Genomic DNA, 25,163 nt, shown 5'->3' on the forward strand with positions numbered 1-25,163 from the left:
CACCGCCCGGCTTGGCTAGCATCTTTACATAGCCCGGGACCAACTGCCTGGATAGTGCAGTTCATTAAGAGCTGAGCCCTCCCACATCCATCAGCAACCAAGACAAGCCCTACACACCTGCCCACAAGGCCATCTGATATGGGCAGTCTCTTATAGACTCTCTTCTCAGGTGACAGCTAAAGCTAACTACAAGGTTGCACTAAAGAAAAACAAACAAACAAACAATGTAAAGTTAAGCAGAAATATTGGTTAAAGGGGGATAAAGGAGTTAGCAAAGGCTCTGCTATAAATTATGGCTCAGGGTAGTGCACATGCCTAACAGGCTCAACAATCCAATGCACTGTGGAATGAGAAAAATCACCAGCAGCTCATTACTCAAAGTTTCATTTTTCATGGTTTCTATTATCTACAGAGGACCGTGGCCAAAAATATTGAATGGGAAATTCTAGAAATAAACAATTCATAAGTTCTGAATTGCTCACCATTCTAAGTTACAAAATAAAATTTCACTCTGCCCCACACTTAGGGCACAAATCATTCCTTTGTCCTATGTGACTATCCACCTAAGTCGTTTAGTAGCTGTGTCAGCTATCAAACTATCCCAGCACCACAGCATGCATGCTCAAGTAACCTTTACCTAGACACAAAAGCCACGATGGTTGCAACTCAAGCCTGCTCTTTCTTGCTTCCTCCCTCCACTCATTCATTCATTCATTTTCTGGGTGTACATTGAAGCTAGGTCCTTTTGCATACCATGCATGCACATCATACAACACTTCTTTTACACAATGTATTAAACTATCACAAAGGACAAGCTCAGTTCAGTAAGATATACACATGCCATCTTGATTACAGAATTGTTAAAACTGTCCTTATTATTTACTAGTGTAATTACTGTACCTAATTTATTAATTAAGCTGTATCACAGATATACACACACAATTATATACCTGTATTTGCATATATACACATATATAAACACCTACATATACGTAGGTAGGTAGGGGTGTGTGTGTGTGTGTGTGTGTGTGTGTGTGTGTATTTCAGGAAACAACAGTAGATTCAGGGCACTCCAAGCTCAGGAAATCTAGTGCACACTTTGGAACAGACCTCTCATAGGTGAGGGAACCATTATAAATGTCAAGAGATCATTTCTCAGCCAACTTTCTCCCCTTTCCTTTTTAACAGGGCTGAAACGCCAGATGGTTATACATAACAGATAGAAAACAGGATAGGTGAACCACAGCACTTCTTCACCAACTAAAGGAGCCTGTTGCTACCTGGCCCCTGCTGTCAGATGTCCTCATTTCTTCAAAACCTGGTAAGCATTTTATAGATTAAAACTATTGCTTGAAAATATGTACCTAGAATTTAATTACAGTTAAGTCTAACATGGTGAGGACAAAATAAAATAGGGACGGGCCATACTATTTGCAAGCTGCATTTTTTTTCCTTTTCTTAACCTAAATTTAACATCCTAGGCTTCAGAGTAGAGAGAGCTGACAATCTAAAGAACAGAATTCAGCAAACCCCAAAGGCAGAGTATAAGCGAAAATCTGACAGATCCTGTGGATTACAAAATTACTATAATAATCAATTTAAAGATCTTAGCATTTGGGCACAGGATGTAAATCAATGATAATGTATATGCTTAGACTGCACGTGACCCTGGATTCATCCTCAAGACGGGAAGATCTTAATACTATTAAGATAACACTACTACCCAAAGCAATCACCCATCAAACTCTCGACAGACTAGAAAGACCACCATAAAGGCCATTATGGCCTCTCACAACCTTGGAAAGGTGCAGTTCAGAAATCAACTTTTATATATATATGACCAACTGATTTTTGACAAGATTGCCAAGACCATATAATAGGAAAAGGTCAGATTCTTTAAAACAAATGGTCTCGTGAGAATGAAATTGGATCCCTACCCTAAATTACATAAAAAATAAATAAATAAATTCAAGAGCTTGGGAGATGAGTGAGAGCACGCACTGTGAAAGCAAAGGGACTCGTACTCCGCCAATCCCCAGCACCCACGTGGACACGGCTGCCCACACCTATAGCCCAGCTTCGGGAGGATAGGCAGGTGGATCTCAGGAGCTCACCAGCCAGTTTAGCTCAAATAGTGAGCCTCGGATTCAGAGACCCTGTTTCTCAGAGGAAGGAACTAGACATCCATCCTCCTTTGGTTTCTTCAGGGATTCGTATACACACACTCTCACACAAATTAACTCAAAACTATCAACACCTTAAGCTCAAAGCTACAACTCTCAGAAATCTAAAGGGAAAAAAAGCTTCATGGCAGAACTTCTCAGATATGACATTAAAACAGGTAACGACAGGGAAGAAATACAAAAGCTTCCCTTTATCAAATGTAAAAACGTTGTACATCAAAGAACACAATGTCAAGAGCGAGAAGACATGGGAGGGAGTACTGCAAGTCACTGCTCTGATTCACACCCAGAAAAATAAAAGGAGCTCTTGCAATTCAACAGCATGGAACTGTCTAGTTGGAAAACAAACATTTTGAGAAGATATTTCTTCAAAGGAAAGCCAACACGAAAGGACATTCAGCACCACTAGTTATAGGACTAATGCAAACCCACAGCACAGCAAGATGCTGCTCCACACAATTAGGATGCCTACTACCAAAAACTAATAATTCTGAGGGGAAAAGAACTACTATTCCATATCTCCAAAGATATGGAGAACCTACAACCCTTGCAGAGTGCTAATGGAAATGTGAAATGTACAGTCACTGTGTAAAACAGTTTAACAATTTCTCAAAAATGAAAACAGAATTACCAAAGACCTATCAATCTCACATATGGCTACATAGCCAAGGAAATTAGAGCATGACCTGGAAGAGACACTGCTCACTACAGAGCCAACATGCAAGGCAGTGTACCCCACTATGCTACATCCACAAGAACAAGAAAACGAGGTAACTATTGATTTAGACCTGTAATCCCATAGCTAGGTGAGTACTGGCAGGGAGACCAAAAGTAAAACCAAAATGGGGCGAATGGATGAGAGCGGAAGGAGGAAACTGTCTATGTAACACGAAGTTAATGAGCAGGGGACACACTGTTCCATAAGCATAAACCAGCCAGAACCAATCAGAGAGCAAACACTTAGTGACTCCAGTAGTATATGTCATCTGAAATAGTAAAATTACAGAAAGACATCAAAATTACAGTCACCAGAGAATGAAAGGGAGAAAAGGTTGCTATTCAACAGGTGGAAGTTTCTTTATAGACTATTCATAAATTCTAGAGACCCAATATACAACCCTAGCCAATACTTACCAGTGTATTGTGTGCTTAAAATTTTAAGAGGGTTGGTGAGAGAGCTTGGTAAGCAATGTTAGTATTGCGTAGAATACTAACATTGAGTTTGATCCCAAAACTCACATAAAAAAAATGCCAGGTGTGGGTAGCACACAGACCAGATGTAGGGACAGAGAGATCTCTGGGGCTCACTGGCCAGCCAACTTAGCATACTTGGCAAGCCAATGAGACCTTGTCTCAAAAACCAAGGTGGAAGGTGACTGAGGAACACATGCACCCACACACATACGCACCAACATAGGAAGTATATTCATACACAAAACAATACAAGGGCCCATCTCACTATAAATGTTCTTGCTGAAAATAAAAAGTTAACTTTTAAAGTGATACATTTTCTATTATATATATTTTACTACAAACTCAAAGATGTGGATTTTGAATTGTGTAATTTAGAGAATTTTTGCATTTTTTTTTTGGTTGACATGTAAACTACTATGAAATAAACCTGTATAATCAGTAAGAAGGGGGGATTATGATAGATTGAAACAGGGCTAGGTGATGGTAGTACACACCTTTAATCCCAGCACTCAGAAGGCAGAGGCAGACATATCTCGAGTTCGAGGCCAGCCTGGTCTACAGTATGAGTTCCAGAACAGCCAAGGCTACAGAGAAATCCTGTCTCACAAACAAACAAACAACAAAACAAAACCCAGAACCCATGGACTAGGCACTGACTATCACCTGCCCCCACAGAAGCATGTTTTTCATTCGTCTCAGGAATTACATTGTGCAGTACAGAGATGATGAGACCAGCCTAGCCTACATGACTTTTTGACTCAAACAAAGAAAAAAAAAAAAAAGCAACATTCCGGGGGGCAATGTTTTGAGATATTTTTGGAGCCCTATAAGAAAAGAGATAATTGGGCAGAAGCAGTATTTAAATTGATATTTAGACATTTTAAAAGGGCTAATGGCTGAGAACTTCCTAAAAGTAACGGAAGACACCAAATCGCACAGCTCAGAACTCATACCTGCAAGCCAGGTGATAGAGGACACTTGCAAGCCGGCTGAGGCAAGAGGACCCATGCACTGTTACCCTCAGCTAGGTGAATTCAAGGTAAGCCAGGGCTACACTAGACTGTCTTTAAAAACACCACAGAATAAAAATTTCACACCTAAACACACAGCAGTAAAATATCTAAAGGCAAGACTTGATAGACTTCTTTTTAAAGAATGAAAACATTATTCATAGAGGGTTTGCGAAGAAGGCTCAGTCAATAATGGATTCATGTAACTGACTTGAAATATTCAATACTAGGAATGGACCATGATCTTTATGTCAAACAGTTTTACTGTATCTCTTTTTTTTAATTAAACATTTTTATATGCATGTTATGTATATGTGGATAGGCATGCATGTGCCATAGTACAAGGTGAAGGTCAGAGGACAACTTCAAGAGTCTGTTGTCTCCTACCACATGGGGCCTGCAGGTCATGAAGTCTCAGTGGCAAGAACCTGCTAAGCCATCTTAATTTTCATTGTTGTTGTTAAAATAGGCGTGTAATATAATTTTTATTTACCACTTTAAATTGTTGTTGCTGTGTCTGGGGTAGAAGGCATGCCCATCTCATGCAAGTAATAACAACTTAACAGGGCTGCTTCTCGCTTCCTTCCAGCTTCTGGGGGATCAAACCAGGTTGTCCAAGTTCCCCATACCCACACCAAGAAAGCTTGCCAGCTCTCTTTTATCTTAAAGATCATATTTCGGAATGGGGAGGGGGACACAACTTTAAGCACTTGGGAGGAAGGCAGATCTCTAAATTCAAGGCCAATCTGGTCTATGGAGCTAGTTCAAGAACAGTTAAGTCTACACAAAGAAACCCTGTCTCAAAACAAAAGCCAAAACAAAAAGATCTTTTTTTTTTTTTTTTTTTTTTTTTCCTGGTTAAGGAAGGTTTTAAGTAACTTATTGGGGTTAGTTGTTAGGACAAGATAATTCTTTGAGGAGGATCTATGGACTTTTCCTCTGAAGCTTTCCTTCTTGAATCTTGTTTTCAAGCGTGAGGACCACTTGCTGAACTGTGAGAACTCATATAGCACATGCCTGGAGTCCCAGCACTGACGAGCAAAGCTAGGAGACTCCCTGGGGCTTACCAACTAGCCAGCCTACCCTCAACTTCAAACCCAGGGCCCCAGTTAGGAAGCTTATTTCAAGACAAGGTGGACAGCTCCTAAGAAATGACACTTGAGGCTGACCTCTGGCATTTGTGTGCACAGACACATGCATACATATGCATGTATGTTGCACATGTGCAATAGATATTTTTTCAACTGACAAAGGCAAAAACATTAATACATAAAATGAAATTTTAAATTATGAGGGAATTTTTTCTTCCAGAAAGAAAAAGCAAAACTTGTCAGAATGAAGGGAGAGGGAGTACATAAACCACAGAATCAGTGATTACAAATGCTTAGCGTTCTTCCAGAGTGCCCAAGTCAGTTCCCAGCACCTATGTCTAACAGTTCCCAAGTGCTTCATGACTCCAAGGGATCTAATGCTCTCTTCTGGCCTCCGTGGGCACCTTACACACATGGCATACATACACATACACGGATAAAAATAAATCTTAAATAATGAAAAAAATTTAAAAATATGCCTTTTTGGTTATTATATACAGAGTAATAACCTAAACAACATAAAAACAAGACTAGAACATGTACAAACAAAATGCTTACCTTCTCTCTGTGAATACAAGAAAAAACTGTATCATTAATAATACATGTTTTGGGGGCTAAAACAATGGCTCAGGTCAAGAGTAGTGGCTACTTTTCCAGAGGGCCAGGTTTCAATTCCCAACACCTACTTGGCAACTAACAATTGTCTGTAATCTAGGTCCAGGGGATCCAACACCCTCATACAGACAGCCAGACATGCAGGCAAAACACTAATGCATAAAATAAAAATAAGCAATTTTTAAAAGTGCACGTTTCAAGAAATTTCAAAGACAACAATTAAACAGACCAAACACTCTGACCACAATACAATTAAGCTTAAAATAGCCAAAACAGCCAAACAAACAAACAAACAAAAAAACGTCTCCATAGCTGGAAATTAAGGAATATGAAGGTTCATTTTGACTGACTAGTTATATGTCAAACCCATTTTGAGGGCATGGAGATGAAATCCAAAACAATAAGTAAACAAGGTAGGCCTTTCAAAGGAGGACATGGGGGTAGAGAAACGAAGGGCATGCGCAGGGCTGGAGACTCAGCTTAGCTCAAAGAACTGGCTGCTGCTCTCCTAGAGGACCCAGGGTTGACTCCCAGCAACTCCATGATGGCTCACAACCATTTATAACTCTATGCTGGGAAGGAAACGTGACCCCCTGTGCTGGTCCTTGCAGGCACTGCACACACGTGGGTGAGCGGGGGTGGGGGTGTGCACTATCTGTATGTGTGTTGGATCCCTATGGGAAGCAGAGCTTCTTCAAGAGACAATATTAAAAGGGTAAGCGATAGGTTGGAGAGATGGCTCAGTGGTTAAGAGCACTTGATCTTGCAAAGGATTCACCTGCAGCTCATAACTAGTTATACCTCAAGTTCCAAGGGACCCAATCCCCTCTTCTGGCCTCACCAGGGCACCAGGCAGAGAGGGTGCATATACATACATGCAGGCAAAACAAACACTCATATACATAAAGTTTAAAAATAAATCCTTTGAAGGAGCTGAAAAGATAGCTGTTAAGAACACTGGCTACTCTTCCAGAGGACTGGAGTTCAATTCCCAGCACCCACTGTACTGACTGGTTTTGTGTGTCAACGTGACACAGCTGGAGTTATCACAGAGAAAGGAGCTTCAGTTGAGGAAATGCCTCCATGAGATCCAACTGTAAGGCATTTTCTCAATTAGTGATCAAGGGGTAAGGCCCCTTATGGGTGGTGCCATCTCTGGGCTGGTAGTCTTGGCTCTATAAGAGAGCAGGCTGAGCAAGCCAGGGGAAGCAAGCCAGTAAGGAACATCCCTCCATGGCCTCTGCATCAGCTCCTGCTCTCTGACCTGCTTGACTTCCAGTCCTGACTTCTTTCAGTGATGAACAGCAATGTGGAAGTGTAAGCTGAATAAACCCTTTCCTCCCCAACTTGCTTCTTGGTCATGATGTTTGTGCAGGAATAGAAACCCTGACTAAGACACCCACATAGCAGCTCACAACTGTCTAACTCCAGTTCCAAGGAGCTGGCACTTTTGCACAGACATGCAGACAGAACACCAATGTACAGAAAATAAACCTTAAAAAAAAATCCTTTGGGGGGGGGTGTGTCTATTGATTAATTCAACCGTAGAGTGCATGTTTAGCATGCTAGAGGCCTGGGTTCAATCTCCAGAGCCTAAGAAAACAAACAACAGTATTTTTAGTAAAGCCACAGAGAGAAAGCACATCTTAACTCCAAGTGAAAACAACTCAACTGTCCAAGGACAAAGTAAGTTGTGGTTTTCTTCATACAGAACAGCAACAGAAGCCAATGAGTCACAGCTATGCTCAGTACAAACTACTCGCAAAAACAGTTCAGTGAAAGACACCGAGAACTCAGGAATACATTGAGTAATTCCATTTACAGGAATTTTAAACAACAACAAAAAGGAAGCGTTAATGAGGGTGTCTGTTAAGACTACAAAGAAAGGCAAGGCATAAATGGGTACAAGCTGGGGCACAGCTACTTCTGGAGGACAGAAAGAAGGCATGGCCTGCTCGTGATTCAGGACAATATGCTTGGCTACTTTCCTTGGTGTATTTGCAAATTTTAAAAGTTCAAAATAAGCAATAGACAGCTCGGGCCGTATCTCAGTTGGTAGAGAATGCGCCTAGCATGGTCAAGGCCCCAGGTTCCATGCCCTCCAACGTATAAAGCAGGCATTACCGGTAGCATGCAGTTGTAATTCTAGCAAAGAGAAGTGGATCGAAAGTCCCAGTAAAGCTAAGCATGTGCTGCACATCTGTGGCAAGTAGATCTCTGTGAGTTCCAGGCCCGGCAGGGCTACTCAATGAGACTTGGTTTCTTCAAACATAACGTAGTTCACGGTTTCCTCTCCTACACTTGCTGCGAGTGTAATCCCTAGGGATCCACATGCTGAAAGAGAACTGATTCCTGCTGCGCACACACATGTACACATGCAATCTCTCTCCCTCTCAAAAAATGTTAAAACAACAACAGGCTTATGAAAAGCCTGGTTAAGGAGGACAGCAAGTGAGTAGGCAGCTTGGCATCTGCGTTTCACATTCCTACCTCATGAAATCCTCACAGTAGGTTCAAATGAGTCCTGCATCAATGAACAAAAAACTACAAGTCATTAAAACCCCCAGGAAGTTTTATGAAAACATGAATGGGAATGGGAATGATCAAGCTCGAGGGAAGCGTTACTTCTAGTAACTTGAACCGACCACTTCCTTTATAATGCTTTATTTCTGTCTCGAGTGTGTTGGTCTTAGTTTTGCTGTTCACAGCCCAAGCTGGCCCTGCACCCCTAATCCTCCTGCTTCCATTCCCTAAGTCCTGGAATCACAGAGGTGTGACCTCATTGGTTTTAACTTCCTATCCCCCTGCCTCAGCCTTTGGAGTGCTGAGATTTACACGAGCATGCTGTCATGCCTGGCTAATTGTTTTTAAGTCTAAAACCAGCATTATAAATGTTAAGATAAACAAATGCAGATCTTGGGTACACATATTTTTAAGATGCTTTGCTGTGATTAAAGGAGGTAAAATAAATGCTGCCCTAACATTTAATCTCTTAAAATAAAAATCCTATTTCTGCCCTCTCAAGTCATAAATTTAGCATTCCAAGAGAAAAGAGTATTGGAAAGCAGCTATGCTCTTACCATACTACTAAATCTTCCATTTATATCCTTCCAGCCATTCTGTTGTGGATGATGTCTCTCAAAAATGAAGTATAATGTCACTAAAAGTCATGCTTGCACCAGGACCTGAGTTCTCTTCCTCAGCACCCATGTCGGGTATAATACTGACATCTACAGTCAGCTTAGGATAGGAGAACAGAGACAGAGCCTGAAGTTTGCTGGCAAGCCAGCCAGGAAGTCTAACTCTGGTGTAGTCAGAGAGACCTTATCTCAAAAATAAGGTGAACAACAGGGAAATTCCTGATGCTGACCTCTGGCTTCCACACCATGCATGCGTGCACACACTTGTATTTAAAAGGAAGTGGAACAGTGGAACATGATGAAGCTCATCAGATAACTTTTAACCCAGAATAACTCCGTAGGTAGGAATTACTTGTTTCTCTTTAAGCCAACTCATGTACAGAGCTTCCCAAGTGGAGAGTGCTCTAGTAACAGACAGGCACTGGGTTGCTACCAACAATATCTCTTCAAACCAAGCCTAATTTGATTCAAGGCTGCTCCATTCTCTTCCAAAGCAGGTCCTAGAGACCTGAGACTATTGAAGTAGGACTATCCCTCCTCTACAGAGGAGCCTTGAATTGGTCAGTCTTGTGCCACCCAACTAGGAAATGTTTCTTCACCACAAAAGGAGACAAGGCAATTTCCTCTCCCTCTGGACATTACCATCCTCAGAGAAATGAATCTCAGGAAGGCCAAGTAAAAAGGTTGATGGTGAGTTGCTCAATTAATAAGCTAGCCTTATTGCTGTCCCATACCAAAATCTAAGTAACTTCTTTTTTGAACCTCAATCTACTAATTACACAGAACACTGATGAAAATTTATAAAACACATCTGGAGCTGGCAGCCTCTCTCTGAATAATGACACAACCCCACCCCACCATCACCCCCACTCCCACTCAAGATTATGTCTTGTTTTCTTGTTAGAATACAAAGATAAGGGCTGAAGGAATACAAAGATAAGAGCTGGAGAGATGGCTGGGTGGTTAAGAGCACTGGCTGCTTGTCCAGAGGTCCTGGGTTCAATTCCCAGCGACTGCCTAAGTGGCTCATAACCATCTATAATGGAATCTGATGCCATCTTCTGTCATGTAGACATACATGCAAAACACAGATGCATAAGTAAATCTTTAACAAATACAAAGATAAAACAAGCTCACTATTAAAAAGAGCTTGTACTAAAAGGTCTTTATAATCAGTGGAAAATGTAAAATGGTAAAGTCTTCTGTAAAATAACAATGACTTCAAAGAATTAAGTTTGGTATGTACCAGTTCATAACATAAACTGCTTGAATTTACAGAATCCTACAGCCAGTGACAACAGGAAACTCCCTGACAGAGAGGAAGGAAAGGAGCAGTGAATTTAGAATAAGACGGATTCAAGCCCTGGCCAGACTTCATGATATTCAAACCCTGGCATCTACTGGACTCACTTTTAGGTGGTAGTAAGAACACCTATTTCCCGAGACTAACTGGAGTGGGAGCAGCACATCGGCTAGTTTCTTCTCTTTGTGTGTTACCTGAGGAGCTTTGGGAAATAGCATCCCTGATGCAGCCAATGAAATCCTTAATCACATGCAGTGCACCTGGACAGCAGGAAGCACCTGATGCGGCTTCCACCGCACTGCTGCACCATTTGGCATTCAGTACTGGACCAATAAGGTTAGTACTAGCTGGACAACTAATAAATGAACAGTCAGCTTTCTACTCTTCCTATTTTAAAATTAGATTACAGGGGCTGGAGAGATGACTTGTGGTTAAGAGCACTGCTCACTCCTCAGGAGGACCCAGGTTCAATACTTAGCACTCACAGCCACCCAGTTCCCAGGGATCTGGCACCCTAATGTGGCATCTATGGGTACAGGAGCACATGTGGTACAGACATACATTCAGGCACTACCATACACATATGGCAATAGTAATAATAATAAAAACAAACAATAGGTTACGGTTGTGTTTAAGACAACCTCATTTTAAAAACAACTTTAGCTGGAGATGCATATCAGGAGTAGAATGCTTGTCTAGTTCGTTTGTACACAGTCTTAAGATTCACTTCTCAGCGGGCTGTAGTAGCATGCCTTCAGACAGAGCTCTGTGAGTTTAAGGCCAGCCTGGTCTACATAACAAGGCTCCAAGCTAGCCAAAGCCATGTGGTACATAGTGAGAACCTGCCTCAAAAACAAAAGCAACAACAGCAAAAAAAACCTCACTTCTCAAAACAAAACAACAGAAAAATAATTATTTGTTATGCTTGGTGTACAAGACTGGAATCCCTTCTATCTGAATGCACCTACATGGTCTACTTTCCAATTTAAGGTATAAATCAAGGTACAGTATACTAAACTCAATTAAGTTTTGAAGTAATCTAGTTTATCTCACTAAAAAACAACATGAAAATTGAATTAGTGGCAATTTAGAATCCTCTTCTCAACTGGCCCTTCCATAGCAACTGCAATCTAAACAAAGATTAGCCCCTGCTTTTGGTCACACAGAAATGTTATTTTCTGTAAGTAGTTCATTTTAAGAGAATTAAAAGTAAGTGCTGATATCAGCATCAATACACAGATCGTGCCACTTTAATAAAACTTCTACACATCCTATATCTGGAAATATAAACATCACCAAAATGCTTTCCAGCCTCTCTTGAATGATGTAATTTCAAGCTATTTTTCATTTATTTTCTGTTATGTTTTTTAAATCTTACAATGACTATGCACCATCTATATAATTTTTCTTTTGTTGCTTTCAAAGGGAAAACAATGCAAGCTGGGTGTGGTGGTGACATGCTGGTGGTCTCAGTCACCACTCAACAGCCTCAAGTGCAGTGAGGGGGGTGGGAGTGGGAGTGGGGGTGTACAAGACCATACATCTCAAATAAGCAAGAAATGTGAATCCTGAGAATTTGGTAATAGTAAATAAAGAATCTTGAAAAGTTATGTTTTGATTTTCCAAAGTTGAAACACTATCTGATAAGTTAAAAATCTGATCTTTGTATTTGGAAAAATTACATAACCTTTCACATACTAATGCCAATAGTTCAAAAGCATATTAGCTTTTTTACAAAAGTGACCTGATCAACTCACAGACTGATACACAGAACACAGAATAATATTTCAATATTAAATCTCCCAGATCCTAACTGTCCGGATGTTATGTAAGAGAACGCCTTTGCTCTAGGTCTTCAGGGGCAAAGAGGGTTGTGTACACAACTGACTTCTAGGCAGATCAGTAGCAAATATAATAATGGTAACAGAACAAATGATAAATTCTTCCCCCACTCCAGGGTGCTGGGCATTCTGCCATTGAGCTACAACCAGACATGTGAAAGCCAATTCTAAATATTCAGAATGTCGACGCTGAGTGCAGGTAAATTCCACGAGAGCTGTTTGCACAATTTTGCATTTTTGTAGGCTTGAAATCATGTCTAAAACAATTTGAACTGAAGAAAAAGCTAACAAGGGAAAAAAATAGTATTTGAAACTGTGTTTTGAGGGGAAAAAAAAAGGCCACCGTCCCCTTCTCCCCCCCAAAACAGACAAACAAAACTAGGGTTCATGTCAACAACCTGAAGCAAGACTACTGGGGGAACATGGCAATATACTCAATAATTGTGCTAACAATGCGTGTGGGGCCGGCAGTGAGCAAGTGCGTGCAAGAGACAGATAAAGGTTTGCACAGGTAGTGTTTATTCAACTGTCTAGCAGCCACATCAGAGCACAAAGAAACTGAAAAATAATGCAAAGGCACATTAGCCAATGTACCAACACAAAAATTGAGATACTTCAATATCTTCACACTACATCTTCACATCCTGTGTGTGTTACACTTTATAGCACATCTCAGTTCAGAAGCTACACTTTCATAGAAAAATACCTGATTGGCATTTCCCATTTTATCTTAAAAAAAAAACAAAAACGGCTTTTAAAAGCAGATTCTGGGCTGGCTGGTGACAGCACATGCCTTTAATCCCTGCACTAAGGAAGCAGAGGCAGGTGATGGATCTCTGAGTCCGAGGCCAGCCTGGTCTACAGAGACAGCCAAGGCTACATAGAGAAACCCTGTCTGGAGAAACAAAACAGATTCAGCCAATTCAGTTACTTCAGAGCTTGTTTCCCCAGCAGTGTGATGCCTCAGTGGACAAAGGCATTGTTGCCATGTCTGACCAACTGAGTTTGCTTGACAGGACCTGCAGGAGAGAAGTGACTCCCCTGCTTTATACATTGTCCTATGACCACCACAGTGGCCTCAATACACAAAATAAACAAATGAATGTATCTTTAAAATATTTTAGAGTGAGAGCGGGAGAGACTCAGTATTTGAAAGTTCTTCTCACTCTTCCAAAGTGGGTCTTGAGTCTGGAATTCCTTGCAGCTCCAGAGAATCCAAAACCTCTTGGCCTCCAAGGGCACACATGTACCATACTCTTAACACAGACACACATGCATAAATAATAAAATACATCTTTTAAAATATTTTAAAGTCCTTTCCCCTAACTTTCAAACATAAATGGCATTGAAGAATTCCTTCCTCAACCCTGTAAGTCCCATCATGTTGACTGCTTCGTTAAGATGGGAATGAAATGAATTCTTCTACAGAAGAACACACTGAGGAGCCTACTTTAGTTCCTGCTGCCAGCAGTGTCTTTAAAATGCACTTGCAAGAGAAGCATTACCCTGCTACAACGCCACCTTTCACAAGTATCTCAGAAAGCAGGTTCCACTTCGGTTGTCATTCTTGAGTTTCCTGGACACTGCCCACCAAAGGATCACTTTCAGATGTAGCAGAGTAAATTCAAGTTCTGGCTTTCAGAAGCTCAAACATCCATAGTAAAGGGAGCAGTTTGGGCACACACTTGGGACTTGCACACAAGAGAACGTGCCCTGGGAATTATGAAAGGAAGTGCCCAGAGCAGAGAGGTGTTTAAAAAAAAAAAAAAAAAACAGGTGCAAAAGATTAATTTAGTCAACACCAAGCAACACTAAAGATCCGCCAATCAATAATTCTGTGCCAAGCAACTTGATCAGGGATTTGGCCAGAATCCCCTTGGCTAATCTCAATAAGGGCCTTCTCAAAGACATCATGATTTAAACCATTCTCATCTGCATTACAGCTTTAGCAATCCTCTGCTTGACAGCAAGTAAGCAAAGGGAATGTACACATGTGAATAAAACTCTGCCAGGCAGCAAAAGGAAAGACCACTTGAGACAATGACAGTGTGAATAAAAATACTGTTCCAAGAAGTGAAAAGTCCACAAAACTCCATTTTAAAAGCATTCTGCAAAAATGTTTTTTATTTTGTTTAGACAAACTTTTCAATTGAACAGTATGGCGATCTGTCAAAATTAATCCATAACAACTAATTCTGATATTGGTATTTTTCCCCTGGAGACATTAAATATTAAATGGATTCTTTAAAACTGATGAATCCTTTGTTGTGAATTCACTAGTACCTAAAGTTTCTCACACCGCTGGAAAGTGGAGTGTGAACAATGGTTTTTGACACTGACCCATTAAGTCCCACCCAATAAATAAAACTCATCTCCCCACCCTTCTCTTCTTATCCCGCTCAAATGTAGCTGTTTCTCAGTGACATCTTATCAGGGATCACAGACACAGCCCTACGGACTGTGTGGAAGCTTAAAGAATCTAAAAGTTCGTGTGTATAAACATTAACTGTTTCTACTTAAGACTTATCTTTTTTCCCACCTCTGTCAAAAAGTTTCAAGCAAGATGAGTACAAAGATTGTTTTAAGATGTTCCATCTGGAAGATTTTTTTCCTCATTAGATCTTTTTACCAGAAGAAATATTTACACATTCTGTAGAAATGAATTCACTTTGAGCCGGGTTTTTAATTAGAACATTCTCAGGTCATGCCTATTTTACCAAACGCAATCTCTGACACTAGCTCGACATACAGAAAGCCACGGTGGGTTTTTTTTTTTTTTAATACAACAAGCAGGCGCAAGAAGAAATAAACTACACACAGTCCAGTCCTACAGTTCAAGCATTATTTCGAGAAAGTAAGTAAAAATAAAGTCCCACGTCTCCCTAGGCGACAGAGGGTTCTTGCGGGGAGGCTAGGTGCAGAGCAAGCTGCAGTACGGGTTCCACATCCAACATCCTGCCTCTTCCAGCGGCCTGAACTCCCGCCAACCACCTGGGACCCTAGACGACTTCACCAGGTTAACGGGAGTGACCTCTGGTGCAGAACAATCACTGTGACCCTGACCCACGTAAAGTAGCCCCTGAAGCTTTCCAAATGTACTGGTGGATAGCTTCAACGTCCCTGAGAGGAGGAAAGCCGGGCTCCTTAGTTTGCCAGACTTGTGCAAACGACTGGGAGGCAGGGGAGGGCGCAGAGAGCCCCGCTGCCCTGGCTGCGCCTCCTCTCCCCGCTCCCTCGGCATCTCGGCCACTCGCCAGGGCTGGAGCCGCATCCCCGCTGCCAAGTCCACCTGGTCAAAGACTGCTGCGCGCCGACCGTCAAGGTGCGAGCCCGAAGCCCAGGCCCCCCGACCGCTGCGGGCACCGGGGACCCGATGCAGGCCGCCCCATTTAGAGCGCCGCGGGGCGGCAGGGCGCACGGCTGAGGCGCGCACGGCCCCGGGGGAGGGAGGGCGCGCGGTGCGGTGTCCCCGAGGATGCGGCGGCGCCGCCAGCGGGTAGGGGGCTGGGGCGGCCCCGCAGCCCCGACGCCTTTCATTTGGCCTCTGCGGCGACGGAGGCAGCCCGACCTCGGCGCTAAGCTCTGCGCAAAGCTGAGGCGCGCGGGCGGGGTGGGGGGAAGGCAACCCGCCGCTGCGCCGAGCCTCGCGCCGCGCCCCCGGCCACGGTCCCACGCCCGCCCACAGGCCGTGCTCCTGGGCGACCGGAGGAGACGCAGATCGGGAGCTCGTCTGGTCCTCACCTCGATGTAGCCAGCCAGAGCCGCAGCGGGCGCCGTGAGCCCGAGCAGCAGCAGGACAAGAAGCTTGCCGGTGGCCGCAGCGGCCGCGGTCCCGGTGGCCGCCATCCCTCTCCGGGTCGCTGTGGCGCTGGGCTCTCCCCCTCTCACGCACAGCCAGGCTACAGCGCTTCCCTACCGCGACCCAGAAGCGTCTGAAGCCCGTTCGCCGCCGCCCCGGGGGTTTTACACCGACCGGAACTGACTTCACAAAACCACGCCCCTCTTCTACAGGACCCAATACGAACCGGCATAACTGGCCTAAGATGCCTCCCCTTGTTTAGCCCAGGTCCAATCAGAGCACGGATGCACCGACTCCCCTCCCCGCCCAGCGCGTGCCCCCTCGTGGCCCCGCCCCAAGCCACGGCCAGCCCCGCCCCCGCCCTGGACCCGAGGCTGGGGGCGCAGGAGTCTTCGCGGGTAGACCTTGGGCCGCTGTTCCCAGGGCGGGAGGCTCCTGTTTGGTTGTCCCCTGGAGTGGATCTACATCATCCACCTTCAGCCTCGGGATTTGGGCACGCCCCACTCCCCCAACCCTGCGGGATATTTTCCATATTCCTTTGGGTACCGCCCTCTTTGGGGCTTCTGGAAAATGTTTTAATTAAAAACAGGATGAATTTTGTTGGGAGTTCCGGACGGTTTGCAGAGGACCGACCCTGTCACCCTGGAGGATGAACGCCGACATTCTGCTCTCCCCAACGCTGCACGGGGCGCGCTCTTCCCCCAGACCTCTGCGCCCTTGTTTCGCCCCTGAACCCCGCAGTGTCTGCACACCGCTGACCTCTGCTCCTTAGGTCCTTTCCCTGCCCCTCCTCGTCGTCACAACCCCTGCGGCACAGAGAGGCCTTCCGCCGAGGCCAGTGGCGCCAGGCCACTGAAACACAAGCCCCCCCCCCTCCGGCCCCCTTCTCATGTGTTTCAGGACAGGATTCTGGCATCATTTTTCTTCAGTTTAAGATCTCTAAAGCAAAAGACACGCTTTCTCTCTCTTTTCATGCGCCCCAGCATCTTGGTTCCTGGGAAAGCGGCCTGCTGCCCCAGTTCACAACTGGCACCTTGTCCTCTCCATCACGAGGGCTCTGCTGGCTTTGTTTCCTTTCCGTAGCGGGTGATTTATGTACCACCCTCTGCAGAGACCTGGACTCATTTCTTTAGCTTCAACCATATCAAGAACCAAGTTCCTCTCCGCAGGAAGCATCTTAGTGGAGAGGGAGAGACAGTGTCTATAGTGGGCAGAGTGGGACAGTAAGGACCCTGTATTTTACAGATGCATTCTGCAACTGCACGCCAACGTAAGCAGTCCCGCTGTGGTCAAACTGGCTCTGCCTCATTCTCAATGGATACCAGACACCTTTCCATTGCACAGCCCTTCCTGCTCCTGCTCCTGCTCCATCCCCACAATCCTCCATTCCACCTACAGGAAACACCTTACACAGATGTCATTTCACCCACCTCAGAATGCTGAGAGGGCTGTATCCTACCGTGGCACTTTCCCATGGCTAGGTCTCTATGTCTCTCACATCACTGACAAGACATGAATTATGCCCAGTGCGTCTCCAAATGGGGACCTCACCCGATAAATGTTAGTACTCAATCCAGAGGCCCTAGAATTGGCATGAGTTTAGTGCTGAATTTACCTTCGCTCTCATTTATACATTGAACAAATGTGGCACTTGTCAGTGGGGCCTTTGAAAGATTAACTGGATTTAGTTGAGGTCATGGATGGGGGGCATTTCATTAGTGACCCTTAGAAAAGATAAGGGAAATTAAGATTTTGCCCTCCCTTTCTGGATCTTACCCTCTCTTCTCTGTCTCCCTGCCCTTGTGAAGAAATAGTAAAGGCATCTAATATGTGGGAGGGGGGAAACGAATTTAGGAAATGACGTAAGGGAACTTTAGCCTAAAGCGAGTTGGTGCTGGAAAAGTTTGTTTGCCTTTTCAGGACATTGAAGAGTATTCATGAGAAGTGATTGACACATCGACCATGTTCTGGACTCTAGAATGCTACTCTGTCTTTATTACATGATGCTGTTGGAGTGTGCCTACTCTTGCAGCTCTCAGACAGTAAATGTTCATCCCAAATGTGGCCGAGGTCTAAGAGCGACATCTCTTAATCCTTTATTATCTTTGTGCACAAAAGTAAAAGGCTCTAAGATAATCTTTTTGTTCTATTTTCATAAGACTCAGATTTTTGTCTTCCACATACATTTAAGGCATATGCATTTCTTTGTTTTAAAAGGCCCAGAGTTCATGGTTGTATTTCTAACTTGTGCAGGAGTCTTCGATCCTCTGTTTATTTTCTATACATATGTGAGATGCAGACTATGACTGCTGCTCCCAAATGAAGATGCTTTTCAGAGTCAACTATGAATTTTATTACAAAGGACCACAACTCCAGAAATTCTGACTCTGTAAGGCTGAGGTAATCTAAGGGAATCAGAATATACATATATTTATGAAGCTTCCTAGGAAAGTCTAATTACTAGTATTTTATTTTGTTTTATTTTATTTAAGTCTGGGAACTGAACAGAGGGCTTCCAGCATCCTAGGCCCACTTTATCTTCAGTACATCCCCAACCCCCCCCTCCTTTTTTTTTTTTTTTTTTTTTTTTGGTTTTTCGAGACAGGGTTTCGCTGTGTAGCCTTGGCTGTCCTGGAACTCACTTTGTAGACCAGGCTGGCCTCGAACTCAGAGATCTGCCTGCCTTTGCCTCCCAAGTGCTGGGATTAAAGGTGTGTGCCACCACGCCCAGCCACCCCTAGTCCTTTTTAAGAACAGTGTTCATTCGCTCCAGTAGGTTCATTCTTAACCCTCTTCCCATGATCCAACTGTGTAAAATTTCTGGTCAGCGATTCCAGGTTTTAAATAATTTGTAAATGTTCAGTTGCTACACTTTATCATCCACTAAGAATTTAAACAAAGATCACCTTCTCTGTTCAGCTGTTAATGCCAGAATCCATATTTCTTTTCACATGCTTTTCCCTGTTTTTAGTTTATTTGGTTTTGGTATGTTTGGTTGTTTTGTTTTGTTTTGTTTTTTTGGAGATGTTTTTTGGCTCATGAATTTTATTTTTATTTGTTGATAAATGTAAGACTGGAAAAAATTTTAAGAATTATAAAGAGGGTGGTTAAAAAAAAAAGAAGAAAGAGTGCTTCGAGGTAGTGAGGTGGTTTCTCAGTTCTTGAGTATGGTCGATGGGAATATCCCAGCAACAACAACACCCAGCTCCATTATTGTTTTGCTTCTATGCAGTCCAGGCTGGGCTCAGACTTGTGACTCTCCTGCTCTGCTTCCCAAATGCTGAGATTTTATAGGCTCCTGGCTACAAACCTCAAAAAAAATTTTTTTTTAAATTGGAAACTTATATTTGCTGATTTTTTAACTTTCTAGGTTGAATATTAAATCTATTAAATTATCAAACCTATTAAATTTATCAAATATAACTTGAGCTTGGAGGGGCCATCGATTTGTGTTTGCAGAAAGGTAAGGCAGGCACCCTTTGACTCTGGAATTGAAGGGCAACTTTAGCAACATAGAGAGACTGCTTCTTCAAATAAGATTTAGCTATATTCTCATCATATTTTTGTTATAGAGCAGCTAACCCCAAGAAGATAAGAATGATAGTGGCTTTAGCATTTTACAGTTAGATAAAATGCACTTTCTGATACTTGCTACATGCCCTTGTTGTGTCATCACACGTCATGCTTGTGGATGCTTCTGATGGAACAGTCCTGGTTAACAGCTCATGGAACCATTGGAGGAAGGGGATTGGCTGGGAATGGGTTACACTCCTTGGCCACTGCTGGTGGCCTTCACACACCTGCTTCTTTCTATACACTGCCTTCTTCCTGATTATCTTTGGCTGCCTTGGTATTTAAGATTTGGTTGGTATATTGTTTCCTTTAAGGTAATTTGGTAATTGTCTTTTTCCTTGCTGAATTTAGAACCCCTTCGTGTCCACACAGAGAGCTGATACACACCCCGGCTATACTAGTTGTAGACAGAATATAACCATTTGTTGGTACCACACGCCTCTGAAGGGAGCCATCTCTACAGCCTAGAAGAGGGGTTATTACTAACCAGTGTTCCAAGACTTTGTGCTAGGCCAGAGGCATAGCTCAGTGTTACAGCCTGTGCTTAGCATGGAGGAAGCCCTGGGTTCCATTCAAGGCACTCTTCCAACATTGTTGAACGGATGTGTAACTAACCTAGCAGTCCAGGCAGGTCTCAGACTTGGGACTCTCCTGCTGCTTCCCAAATTCTGACATTTTGCAGGCCCCTTGCTACGAACCTCAAAAAAATTTTTTTTTAATTGGAAACTTATATTTGCTGGTTTTTTTTTTATAGCTGTCTAGGTTGAACATTAAATTATCAAACATAAGTTAGGAATACATTAGTATTGTCCTGACGGAAAGTCATAACCAGCATAAGAGGAAAACTGGAGTTTCTCAAGATGAGAATGTGAAGGAGGAAGTTAGTCACACACATGTTGAGGATCTCAGCCAGAAATTATGAAAGAGACGGCACATGAAATTTCCCAGTCACGTACAGCAAACATGTACACTGGATGCGCATCAGTGATATCAGGGAAGAACACGCAAGCATGGAAGGAACCATGCAAGAAAAGTGTGGTGGCCCTGGGAAGCCACTCAGTGAGGAAAGGAACGAGTGGGCGGCTCACTATATGAGAGAAGAGGGTTTGTAATATAGCTAAGACAGGAGGGTTGGTGGGTTTACCCAAGACCATAAAGGAAAAATGCAATAAGAGCTGAGTTTTAGGGTTTTTAAATTTATTTTATTTATGTAATTTATGTATACGGGTGCTCTGTTACCTGCACAGCAGAAGAGGGCATCAGATCCCATTATGGACAGTTACAAGCTGCCATTTAGGTGCTGGGAATTGAACTCTGGATCTCTGGAAGAACAGCCAATGCTCTAAACCTCTGAGCCATCTCCCCAGCCTCCAGAGTTGTTTTTGTTTTTTGTTTTTTTTTTTTTTTAATTAGAATGAATGTGACAGCTACTAGAGCAATCAAGTAGAGGCTGCGGGAGGGGAGACAGACATCTGCTGTAATTCCGGGGAAGGAATCAGCATAGAGCTGACAGAGACGCACTGGGATTGGATGGAAAGGAGACAGGTACAAAGGGAAAATCTCTTGTCTTGGCCAGTCGTTGCCTGAGAAATCATGTATACAATGGAGATTAAAAAAAAAAAAAGAGGGATAACAAGGACTTCAAATATTCAGACATAGTAGCTAGGACAATGTGCTGCTACTGCTGCTGCTGCTGCCATTAACAGAAATGGAGAAAGTGTAATTATGGGATGGGAAAAGGTGAAGTGAAATCCCAGAGACCGTACCTGGAATGCCTAAGCCACTTAGAGATGCTCAGAGAGAAGATTGAATCAGGGTTAGCATTGGGGGTGTTACCCACACAACATTTATCACTTAAGTTGGTAAGATAGCTAATGGGCACAGCAACAAGAAGACCAGAAAGAATCCAGGAAGATGTCGTTTTTCTATCCAATCGATATCAAGTGGGGTAGCAGAGAATTGACAACTAGACAGAGTCAAGTAGTGTGAAGACTAGGAAAGGATGACTGGCCTTGGAGGCTTGACCATTAGCCATCTCCTTGTAAGGATAAAAGAAAGCTACTTGTAGGAAATGAAGGTCTAAGTGGCTGTTCAGTGAGGGGCGCAACAAGTAGAGTCATCTCTTAGAGATGCCCCCTGGAGCTCCCTGCCTGGTTTTTGATTTGTCAAACAATACTTGGATAAATCCCTCAGTGGGCACATGAAAATATATCAATGGCTCGCCTTTCTTTTCTCTTGCATTTTAATATGGCTTTGTGATATTCTGCAAAATCACACTTCTAATAATAAACAGAGGAAGCCACTATAAAGGTGACTCAGAGCTTTGTGCTCTGACAGGATCACAGCCAATGAGGTTTCTCCCAGGAGTGATTACTGCTAATTAAGAGTGTGACTCAAGAGGCGTTAGAAAGTTATCTAGCTAGCCCATCTTTCTCTCAGGCTTAGCCGGCCTCTGTGCTCTGTCTGCCACTGAGGCCGAGCCGGTGAGCTTACTCCTCCAGGAAGCATGGCAGCTGCTTAGAGCAAAACTGGTTTGGCCTCATGTGAGTCACAGCTTTACCACATGAATGGATAATTATGATGTGAAGATTTTAATTTACAAAGCCTTTCTTCTAATTCCTGCTGGTCTAAACTAAAACAAGGATTTGTCAAACAAGACAAATATCAAATACTTTTTATCAGGCCAGAGTCCCAAATTTGAGGTCCAAGAGTAAACATGTGAACGTTGTTTGTTTTCAGAGATAACACGGCCAGAACAGGTTAGAATCGGAGTATAGACTAGGTATGCCTGACATCGAATGCTTGAAAGTCACCCTTAAAACACACTGTGAGCAAACTGCTTTGTTCCACTCCTGAGCTGGCTTGCAGGTTTACAGCCGGCAGGTTTGGTTTGGTTTGGTTTTCAAGGCACCTTGGTCCACTCTGCTCCAGTTCTTACCAAGAATTTAGAAAAGCAAACAAACAAAAAAACTGAGGCAAAAGAGCAGCCTTGAAGTTTAGTGTTGGCCAGCACTCCAGAAAAACTGCCTCTGGCTGTAAGTGATTGGGACAGGAGTGGTGCATGTGGCTTGGCCGGCCTGGTTAGCTTCCTTCATCTGCTGTTGTTCCCATGAAGTCTCCTTTGAAAGGAGCTATGTCATGCCTACTCTAATTGGTTTGTTCCACCTCTGTGCTTTGCTTATTTTTTTCAGATGCCCATAATAATGTCCTGTGTGTATACGTGCTTTTTCTTTCTTTCTTTCTTTCTTTCTTCCTCCCTTCCTTCCTCCCTTCCTTTCTTCCTTCCTTCCTTTCTTTCTTTCTTTNTCTCTCTCTCTCTCTCTCTCTCTCTCTCTCTCTCTTTCTTTCTTTCTTTCTTTCTTTCTTTTTTCCTCCTAGAATGATTCTTCAGCCGCCAGTGCAGAGCTGTAAACCACTGATGAAAATCTCGATGCTATCAATGGGAGGGGAGGCAGGTCCTGAGGAACCTGAGAGAAAGATAGGGGATGCTAGGGCTGTGAGGCAGGAATGAGTAGGTGGGGCTTGGGGTGGGGGGAAATACCCTGACAGAAGCAGGGGAGGGGAATGGAATATGGGGGTTGCAGAGGGGGAAACCGGGAAGGAGAATAACATTTGAAATGTAAATAAATAGAATAACCAAATTTTAAAAAAGGAAATTTTGATGCTAGGAGCTGCCTCCACTCTAAGTTTTATTGTTGGTGATCTCTCTGTTTCTTGCTTCTCAGAAACACTAATGTGAAAGCACTCTGTTTGGGATGTCTTGATAAAAAAAAATTGAAAACATTTAGGGCATCTTTCTGTTCTGTGCAGAAGTCCTTTCTACAATATCCACAATGAAGCTGGGCTCAGAACTGAACACCACTAATCTTGTCAGAAGGGAGAATGAGAGATGAGAATCACTGGATCCCAGAAGTCCCAGACCATCCTGGGCAATGTCTCAAGACCCCCTCAAAACAGAGACAGTGAAGCTACAACATATGTAATGAAAGAACAGGAAAACTCACAGCTCTGTCGACTAAAACTTACAGGATTGGCTTTTTTTGTTGTTTTGGTTTGGTTTTGGTTTTTGGTTGGTTGGTTGGTTGGTTTGGGTTTCAGTTTTGGTTTGGTTTGGTTTGGTTTGGTTTGGCTTTTTTTTTTTTTTTTTTTTTTTTTTAGAAAGAGTCTCATTTATCCTCCCATGGCTAGAACTGATGGTGTAGCTGAGACTGACCTTAAATGTATTATCCTCCTGCTGCATATTATCTCAGTGCTGGAATTACAGGTATGTGCTAGCACACCTGGCTTATGTGGTACTGGTGACTGAACCTAGGGCTTTGTGTGTATTAGGCATCTATCAACAAAGCTACATGCCCAGCCTCCACATTTTTGTCTATTGAACAGATATTCCTCATACATCTGAAGGCACTGACACTCTCCATTTGGCCTCCTTTGATGTAAATATGACCCCTTCTTTAACTATTTTGGCCGTGATGATGTTTCCAGATACTCTGGCTATCCTTACATCTCTACGTACTTTGTAACCTGCTAATTATGCCTTAAAAATGTGGAATTTAAAATGGAACAAAGACCTTGACATGGGACATGAAGCAACATGACATGGAAGAAGAAGAAGAAGAAGAAGAAGAAGAAGAAGAAGAAGAAGAAGAAGAAGAAGAAGAAGAAGAAGAAGAAGAAGACGACTAGAAGAAAAGAGGAATCCTTAAGGACAAAAATTCTGCCATTTATTTCAACAGCTATAGAAAACCATTAATGGTTGCCAGATGTAAGTTTTAGAAAGATGACTCTGGGCCAAAGAACGGATTAGGGAGATTGTATAAGAGATTTCAGTTAGGAACCACTAATAAGAATCTAAATCAGGATGGAGATGGTAATAATGACAGGCGCTAGAAAAGACCCCTGGTAAAGAAATTGCAAGGGCTAAGGGTTTAGTTGAACTGAGAGTTGTGTAGAACACATAATGGGACAGCAGGTGAACTTTAGATTCAGGCCAATTCAGAATCTCTGTCCCTGCTCTGTCACTCTTGGTCATGTGTATCTTCAATGAAAATTGGCACTGCCTCCACCAACACACACACCAGGCAGGCTTTCTTTGTGTTAAAGCCCTGGCTATCCTGGAACTCACTTTGTAGACCAGGCTGGCTTTGAACTCACAGAGATCTGCCTGCCTCTGCCTCCTGAAGGCTGGGATTAAAGGTATCTGCTACCACTGACTATCTGACATTCTTTTTTTTTTCTTTTTCTTTTTCTCTTTGTTTCTTTCTTTCTTTGTTTCTTTGTTTCTTTCTTTTTTTTTTAAAGAGAATGCTATCAGCTTTTAAACAAGGGTTTCACAAACATTAAACCCGATGATACCATCTAGTTACCAAGCAACTACTATCTTGGTAAGTTGAGCTAAATCGGCTTCTAAAGGA

At 43.0% G+C, this 25,163-nt stretch overlaps 1 protein-coding gene across 5 annotated transcripts in view; it reads right to left on the minus strand.

Annotated features, from left to right (window-relative positions):
- The window catches only part of Aplp2 (amyloid beta precursor like protein 2), a 59,798-nt gene extending 43,459 nt beyond the window's left edge, over positions 1-16,339 (minus strand). For 4 of the 5 annotated variants that reach the window (XM_021172342.2, XM_021172341.2, XM_021172340.2 and 1 more), the window contains exon 1: positions 16,119-16,339. In XM_021172342.2, coding sequence (XP_021028001.1) covers positions 16,119-16,223 — 105 coding nt within the window. In that variant the 5' untranslated portion in view covers positions 16,224-16,339. The remainder of the gene's footprint in view (positions 1-16,118) is intronic. The other variant, XM_029481287.1, reaches the window with a different exon arrangement.
- Between the last annotated feature and the right edge of the window lie 8,824 nt (positions 16,340-25,163).

Source organism: Mus caroli, chromosome 9 (genome assembly GCF_900094665.2).
Source record: "Mus caroli chromosome 9, CAROLI_EIJ_v1.1, whole genome shotgun sequence".
Lineage (NCBI taxonomy): Eukaryota > Metazoa > Chordata > Mammalia > Rodentia > Muridae > Mus > Mus caroli.